A 9,058-nucleotide genomic window follows, 5' to 3' on the forward strand; every position below is an offset into this window, starting at 1 on the left:
AAGAAGGACACTATGGGCTTAGCTTATTGAAATCACAAAAAATGGACCAGAATTTCCTGTTTTCGTCCTACTTGGCCCTTACGACGGAGAAACTAATAAAAGTGTAGCAGGACACAGCTCTTCTTATGTCTCCACTTCATGTGCATTGTGACTGTGGGAACCTTTTCTCAGCCAATAAGATGCCAGAGAATATCTCCAGCCTTAAAAGATTCTTATTGGCTTTATTGGCCCCAATAAGACGCTGTTCTTGCTTAAACCCTGAGAGGTTTGTTTGCAAAACAGACTTCATGGTTCAGAGGAGGCTGTGGAGCATGTATGTAGCATGGGTTGGTCAAGTTCAGAGGAGGATGAGCACTAATAATGGGTCAGAGTTGCTCTGCACCCAATATTTCCTAAAGCTGGGCATCCACTGTACGAGTTTTTTTGCCCTTTTTGGGTCAATTCTCCGGCCGTGCGAGAATTTTTCAATCGGGCCGACTTTCAGCCTGATCGTGCGGTATGTAGTGTACAGGGCGTAACAAGGGTTGACCAGCCTCTCACAACCACCTCCCGATCAGGAAATCGTAAGGTTGGGAGAAAATCAAACATGTTTGAAATTCAGTCGGCCGTCGGTAGGTGGTTGTTGGCAAATCGCTCAGTGGGCAAACAAGGATTCTTCTTCTTCTTCCTTTCAGACAAAAATACAGAAGCATGGCGGGGGTGCAATAAGTGAAATGGAGTTCTTGCTGTAAAATTAAGAGACTGTAGTAGCCACGTTTGCTCAGCCATGTCTATGTCAGAATATGTCGTTGCCTTTTCTTTTTTATGGTTTCAAAACCACAGGGTTTGGTCGTACAGTGTGAGCTTTAGCTACATACAACGATTGAAAATATCGCACAGTGTGTGCCCGGCTTAAACGCTGTCTTACTTGTACTCTGTCACCTACACCCTGGCCTCCAGGCTTAGTAATCAAAGTATCAATAATTACATCCATATTCAGGTTGCAAACACAATGTGAACTATAATTCACAAATAATTCTAGTTTGATTACCTCGTCACAATCTCAGCATGTTATAAAAAATAATTACACTTTCTTATTCTGATTAGCTTCAAAGACTTCCTTTCGATTATTTCTTTATACAACAACAAAGAGGTCAGGTGTTAGTGCTGTACTTTTGACCTGCTGCTCCTGGAATCTCAGAGTCTGTCTATTTTTAAAACCTGTCTTAAAATCTTTTATTTATTTTTTTGGCTTTTAACACATCATGAAACTATGTTTTACTATTATGGTTAGGTATATAGTTTTTTATTTGGTTTTATTTGTTTTAATTAATAAATTTTATAGCATATTTTTAATTCTTTTAAACTTTTATGGTTTTTATATACAATTGTAACTGATATGTACAGCACTTTGTCAGCTGTGGTTGTTTTAAAGGCCTTTATAAATAAAGTTGAGTTGATGAATGCTCTTTGTCTTCTTAATATGAACAGAAGGATTAACATGTTGACTTGGTTGGTTATTACAGCGTTGGGGGATGGGAATACTTTTCTCTCCATGATCCCAGTAGCCTTTGCAGGCAGGAAGGATGCTCACTTTCCCTTTTTTTCTCTATTACTGAGTAGACCCATCCCTTTCTCTTTTGCTTCAAATAGTGTTAATGTGCTAGATGTTAGTGTTGTATCCTTTAATTCTAAGGTCTTTTCAATATTTTTTTGAGGGGAAACTAGACGGACTAATAAGTTTGGAAGTATATGAAGTTTCTTATCTGCTGTCTCACCTCTGAGGTCTTCTGCAGCTCCTCCTCTAGACCTTTTTTGCTTTGTTCCATGTCTTTTAGGATTACCTGTCGAGAAAAGAAGCAAATCAGTACACCAATGTTCTTCTTTTCCCTCTGAAACAGGAGTTTCCCTCCATTCATTTAGGCTAAAACAGTTAAGGCTAGGCCTGAAAGAGCAGGCTGGGACCCACTGCAGTAGAGCTTTACTATAAACTGGGAGGTAAAGAAAGAAAGTTATTTATTCAAGACAAATCAGTGAAATTCAGTCTGATTTTATATCCAGTGCTCCTGTACAAACACTTTGTACGCTGGAAAAAATCTAAATCTAGATAAGTCCTTATTTCTTAAAATAAGTGCATTTGTTCTTGAATTTAGAAGGTAAAAGACATATTTTACCAATGGAACAGGACAAATTTACATTTGGGGGGGGGGCAGATGGGGCCCACACTGACACTAAAAGCCATAATTTCAGGGTTGGAATCTACCGTTGTAATAAACCTACCTGTAGAAATCATAAAGACCTACTCATATCTCGTTTATTGTGTGATTTTTAATGTTACGTTGCTGGCTGTGCATAATGGGATGAAATCCTAAACTTATGCTACTACAATTTACATTGGTGAGTGGGGTGGCCAGGGCATTGTGCACTACAGCCTCCACCCCCGTCTCAAGTCCTAAACAGCTTCAACTACATTATCTTCCAGGATTGTTCTGGATTTAGCTCCATCTTTCTCTGTTGAAGAAAAGCATCTCCACAGCATGATGCTGCCACCTTTTCATAGTACAGATCTTGTTTTTTTTTTTAAGTAATGTGCTGTGTTGGTTTTGCATTATGCAAATAGGACCAAAGCTTTAGTGTGTGGCTTATTTATACAGTACATAGTACATTCTTTCATGGATTTCTTATTGCCATTTTTTAAATATGGGTAAAATCTGCAAATTGCATGACTGATATTTTGCGCTTTTTAAAGATTTGTCCACTGGGCTGTGAATCAGTGCAATTCCTCACCACAGGCCTATTGGCTATGTCTTATTTCAGCCTTTTATTTGAAATGTGCATTTTGAAAAAAATTCACAAAAATTAGGGGTGCAAACATAATTGATTACTGATTTAATGGTTTATTCAATTTGATTCCATCCAACTAATTGATAATTTGATGGATTAAAGGATTTTAACCACTGTATCGTAGTGTGATCATTGTCCACTAGAGGGTGCCACTATTTATTCTTAATAGTACTTGCAAGAAAGGTACTTTCAGAGCAGAGGGAGGCATGCTGGAGCCACTGATCTCTATTTATTCACTGATTTGCTGAGTGCCCGAAAAAAGTGAAGCCATCGTCCGCCAAGCTGGTACTCCCCACTCCCACAGAGACGCGCGGTTGAAATGCGCGTCTCCGTGGGAGACACATATATACATATGCATATATATAGCCTTTTATTAACATGTGTATATATATATATATATATATGCTGCAGCACATGCATTTTTTACATTGCGAGTGGTCTAAGTAGGGAGTACCAATATGGCAGCTGGTGGCTTATATTCAAACCTGTACTACCAATGGACTATCAGCAATCCAGTGAATAACTAGAGATCAGTGGCTAGATCAGAAACATAAATTAATCAGGGTCTGCACCGGGTTAATTAAACAAAACTTTTTAGGAAAATTACTGTTTTCAATTAATTGTTATTGACTAGATAAACAAACTTAAAATGAATTAATTAATCAATAACTTGTATCCCTTTTCTAATGTTTCTATTATTAACTCTCTCCTGATTTAGCCTATTAGTTTGGCTGGAAGGGCATGACTTGGTTAGTCCATCCTCTCTCCAGGTTTTGATAAATGATTAAACAAAGCTCTGGAAGATGATACTTTCACCCTGACTGCTTGGTTCTTTGGTCTTTGTGATGCTAATAAATCACTACAGCAAGAAACAAAACAACTACAAATATGCACCAATGGCACACAGATGGAATATTTTACTAGATTTGTTTGCATCAATTTCATCTTATCCAATTAAGCAAAGAATATTTTAATATTTATTTTTGATAGTAAAACAGAGTTTTACCTTCAAGTAAGAGATCACTAAACATTGGTCTGTTACATAAAGTTTCCACTCATAGTTTTACAAAGAATTACAAAAGTTTGACGGGTGTGAATCCTTTAACTGTTTATTGCATCTAAGCACCGTTAAGCTGGTGAGAGAAAAAAAGGATTTCAGAAACAAATTTTCAAACATACTTAAATCAAACATCAGACGGTTGGTGGTTTTGAGGGTAAAGCAAATTCACCTTAAGCTGCTTCATCTGAGTCTGCAGTTGCTTCACCTCAGTCTGAAACTGCTCCATCTCCTCACTGCTGTAGCTGCACTCTGACTCATAAGTCTGCAGAAACAAACACAGTCATGTCCACGCACCATGAAACTGTTTTTTTATGAGCATGTTTAATAGTTGTTGTTTATTCTTAATCCATGCACCTCTTTTTATGGAAACTTACAGGAGAATGAAATGCTGATGTGTCCATCAAACTGGCTGCTTCATGATAGGAGAAGGTGAAGGGATCTGATCCTAATCCCAACTCCTCTAGGTCCTCCTGGAAGATATTCCGGGAAGCTTCCACAAAGTCTGAGAGCAGAAATATAATACACCTCAAAAGGCTGGGGAGGTAATCCAACTAAAAGAACCTTTATTATAAGTTTATTCCTTGTTTTGCACGTATGGCTTATACGTTTGGAAATGGGTTCATATTCATGCTTCACTAAAAAATTTTTAAAAATTCTAATATTTATGCCTTTAAATGGACCCTACTTAAAGGATGGAAAACAGAAATATTTAGTGTTGCTCAGAACCTTAAGAAGCTGCAGAGCTGCTATTTATGTAGCGTTCAATGACATTTAGGATAACCAATAGCCGTTTTCTTACAAGCACTTGGCAACACTGAACTTTTGGCTGAGAATAATATTAATCACCTTTATTTGTCCCAGCGGTCGTACGTTATAAAATAAAAAATCGCTCTCTATTTAACCCATGCCTTAGGGAGCAGTTAGCACGGCATTGCAGCAGCTGAATCTAATGAATGGCTCGTTAGCAGGCCTTTACCAAACTTGATGGCAGCTAAAGAGGTAATCAGTCCGTTTTACTTCAGTCCAAGCTTGTTGTTGTTCTGCCCTGAGATGCAAATCAAAATGGTTATGATTATATTTCTGTTTTTGTTTTTTCAATATAATTTGTTTTGCACTGGAGTAAAACATTAGGCCTTTACTCAGCTGTGTTGGTCACTTAAATCTGTTTTTGAAGATTTGTTGTCTAAGAAGCGATAGGGACCCTGACGTCACCTCCCTGCAGCAGGGATTATTTAAGCAGCTGACTTCCCTTCCACTTTGCCCTGTGACCTGCGGGTCTGATAGGCAAGGCCCACCAGTCTTTGGCTGAAGCCGCATCATGTAGCCATCCCGTGGCGGAGAAGAGTCTGCACTCGCTGTGATACCAGATTGCATGCTGTCTGTGACTCAGAGAGAATCGAATGTAATTTCTTTCTTCCTGCAGGTCAAACCAAGTTTAAACCCGCCTGCTGAAGCAGATGAGAAGAACTATTCGGTTGTTCAGCTGGTCCACCTTTCACACACGGGACAGCCCTGACCTGACTGTTGTTTTGCTGAGGTGCCGCTTCGAAGCACCAAACTGTCCTGCTGTTTTTAGCTGTGCTGCTGCCTGTCTGAGCTGCGGCTATGAAGCCCTACAGATCCGCCTCTGTTGCTTAGCATCAGAATAATTCAAGTCTCTCTGAGAGCGGACTTGGTTCCTAAAGGCAACACTGTACTCATACACTATACAATTTTTTGCCCTTTTCGGGCCGATTCTCCAGTCGTGCGAGAATTTTTTAAATTTGGCCGACTTTCAGCCTGAACGTGCGTCCTGCGTCGTGTAGTATAGGACGGTAACGAGGGCAATTTGCTCTCACGACCTCCCAGTGTGCCGACGTAAGGTGTTAGTGGACAAATCCTGCTGTTCAAGCAGAGCTACGAGCCGATTTACAAGAGCCTCAATCACTGCGCATGTGCAACAAGGGAGTTCCTCTTCTTCCAGATTAACAAGTCTGATTAGTGCCATCTCTTGGCGCTGAGTCTGACGTGAGGTTTTTTGACATGCAGTGTAAGCAGGTAGATTGTATCAGAGCGTCGGGTCGCACAGTGTGAGAACATGCACCGTGAGCTGTAAACTTTTAAACCCTGAGGTTTCGTCCTACAGTTTGAGTCGTAGCTGCGTGCAACGATTGAAATTATCGCTCAGTGTACGACCAGCTTAAACCGAATGGAACCAGACATGGTCCCCCTCTTTTCCCCTGAGCATTAAAGGTCCTTTTCCCCTCTTTTCATCTAATGCTTAATGAGTATTCTGCTTGGGGGAGATGTAGAATAGATCATTTTAAATATGTTGTGTTTTATCTGAAAGAAGCTTTTTAAATCCAACTACTGATGTTTCTGAGTAAGAGTTCTGAACTGATGCTAATGTTGACTGCGCCTGACTTAACGATCACCACTGAGTGATTTTGTTTCTGGTTGTAGATTTATTTTTTTGTCTGAAGGATCTGCATTGCTACAGTTGGATTGGCTTGCATTGTTAGCACCAGGCTACCTAACTTTAGCACCTGTACATGGCGGCGGCCATTTTTTAAGTTTTACGACCCTTGTTGTTAGCTCGACTACGCCTCGTAGCCTGACTTCCTGGTGCTATCTAGGCATTTTGCTCAGTGAGTCATTGTTCATTAATCACTGTTAAATCAAATGAAGCTTCACTGTTTACATTTAAGATCTCTGTCTCAGTTATTTACATTTATCTGCTGCTATTTAAGAGACTCTCCTAAATGCATTAGTACACCAAGCCTTAAAACATAGACTAATTCCTCAGAGACTCTGAATGGATTCTTAAACTCCTTTTCTCCCCCTTTTATTAACTTTTCATTACCTTGTGCTTATTTTCAGTAGTGTGGGATGTTTTTGTAGCTATTAGATACAATAATACTGTTAAAGGGATTATTAGCTAATTAAGGTACCAGTGTTTTAACGCATGGTCGTCTGATTATTTATACGGTGAATGACTTTTTCACTCAGAGTCATATCTACCCTTGTTTGGGTAAAATTCAAAGAAACAGAGAAAATTCCCTTTGGTTGGTTTAAATTATCTTTAATGTAATCAAACATAATATTTAGGTTGTGAAAGGTGCCCTCGGAATAATGCATGAGTGTGAAAAATGCTATCTCTGACATTTTGAATTGAAAAAAGCTCCCTGGATGGGAATTGAAGCATCTTCAAACTTGGAAACAAAGTCCCGTAGATTTTTTTTTTTTTAATTATTATTATTATTATTATTATTATTATTATTTTTTTTACTTTTTTGGAATATCATTTGATTTGTTTTTATTTTTTTTTTATTGGTGTTCTAAAAATGACTTGAAGTCAGCTCAGTCTTTCTTTATATTTAGACAAAGTAATTTACGTTTTATTTTGAAAGGCTCTTGGTGAGAACTCTAGACTTCTGTTTTTTTGGAGCTTATGACAGAAGGTCAATCAGTAAAGGTATTCAAAGGTTCCTTAAAAGTACTAGCAACTGGCTATAAAGGGCACAAGATTTGTTGTAGTTATTTTTCATGTTATATTGTGTCCAGCTTGAGTTTGATGATTGTGTCACGTACGTATATGTATGTAACGAGTGTTAGCGGTACTGAGTTTTAGCATCATATCGGTCTATTTGTAGCTAATCTAACTCGTTTGTCTTATTAATAGGTCAGAATGTGTTTGTGTATTTATTTACGCTCTGCTAAGCTCAAACGGTTGTTCATTGGACTAAAAGAAAAGGAAGTTTTATTTATTTAGGTTTTTCTAATAGCTCTTACTGTGAGTTCAAATGGTGCCTTCAATGACCGTTCTAAAATAAAGGAATATGAAACATCAGTTAAAGAGTCAGACCATCAATTAGCTGTGAAGCTACAGTTGGTGATTAATAATTCTGCTGATAGCCATAGCCTGGATCACTAAATTACTGAAAGATAACTGGACTCTTACAGCCGATCCAGGAGTCCAACCTTTGGTAAAAGACTCATTTAATATTTTCATAATCTGCTGGTAAAAATTGCACAACACTTACCTGACAAAGCATGGGGAGAACATAAAAAGTCAATTAAGAAAAACCCTGAAATAGCAATTGAACCCAGAACCTTCTTGCTAGATGACAATACTGCTACAAACTGCACCACCATGCAGCCCCAAAATGTTGTCTTCATTTTAAATTAACAGTAAAACATGTTTTTAGTTACTTCTTTCCAACTGTTGCATCATCCTAATATAAATAACTAATGAAAACGTTCAGATGCTGTTCTTAGATTTACTGAGAATATCATCATTAATAATAAACCAACATCAGTTTTCGGAGCTTAAAGCTTGATTGGAAATCTGCCAATGATTTGATCTGATGGATGCGTCACTAAAGCACACAACATTGAGATAACAGCAGTTTTTGTTCATTTCAATAAATTTCCTCTCACTGAATCAGATCCTCATTGAGAGGAAAACAAATAAGGAATTGAAGACTGAGGCTTCCTGTATTTTAAAAACGCCATTGACATTTTTTATCAGGTAATAGAGAGTTTAAAACATATACAGACTTCCATGGATGGGTACTCAGTACAGAAACCTGTGACTAAATCAGCCTGTACTGTATAGGGAAGATGGGATACGTAGAGAAATCCCATAAAAATAAACATGGCAGCTGATCTCATATGTGCACCAGTAAAAACATACAGGGACTCTTCTTTTTAAATCCATACACCCTACATTGTTTTTTGTTTTTTTTAATAACAGGGAAAGTCAAGAAATAAAGTAGCATTTATTACGACTACTTCTCTTTGATTGCCCACTTTGTCTCAGAGAGACAGATCAGGCCCACGCAATGTGACACTGAAAGGCAACTCAGTAGAAATCCCAACCAGCCTATGATTTGACAGCATGTTCACACGTATCTCTACCCTGCCGTTGACACACCTGGATGCATGCATGGCTTGTTTCATGGTGTAAATCTGAGCATACATGTGGCTCACCTCCATACGCCACAGTGCCTTGTGGATCAGGAGTCAGGCTATGCCTCAGCATCTTCCTCTTCTCCTCACTAACATCCAGTCCAAGAAATGTCAATGCCTGATACAGAGAGAAAAGGAACAACATTTAATATATATTCATTTCACATGATATGATTTTACAATGTTTACATTGAATGCTTTACAAACATGCATCATGTTTCAAAA

The 9,058-nt window shown here is 38.4% G+C and overlaps 1 protein-coding gene across 1 annotated transcript in view; it reads right to left on the minus strand.

Moving 5' to 3' along the window:
- LOC107100970 (syntaxin-binding protein 4-like) overlaps nucleotides 1-9,058 on the minus strand; it is a 158,732-nt gene that overhangs the window by 12,877 nt on the left and 136,797 nt on the right. The window contains exons 12-15 of the mRNA XM_015399683.1: nucleotides 8,855-8,951; nucleotides 4,258-4,385; nucleotides 4,053-4,145; nucleotides 1,758-1,823 (exon numbers count right to left, since the gene is read on the minus strand). Coding sequence (XP_015255169.1) covers nucleotides 1,758-1,823; nucleotides 4,053-4,145; nucleotides 4,258-4,385; nucleotides 8,855-8,951 — 384 coding nt within the window. The remainder of the gene's footprint in view (nucleotides 1-1,757; nucleotides 1,824-4,052; nucleotides 4,146-4,257; nucleotides 4,386-8,854; nucleotides 8,952-9,058) is intronic.

The sequence above is a fragment of the Cyprinodon variegatus genome, unplaced genomic scaffold, assembly GCF_000732505.1.
Source record: "Cyprinodon variegatus isolate N-32 unplaced genomic scaffold, C_variegatus-1.0 Scaffold1038, whole genome shotgun sequence".
In the NCBI taxonomy this organism is placed as follows: domain Eukaryota; kingdom Metazoa; phylum Chordata; class Actinopteri; order Cyprinodontiformes; family Cyprinodontidae; genus Cyprinodon; species Cyprinodon variegatus.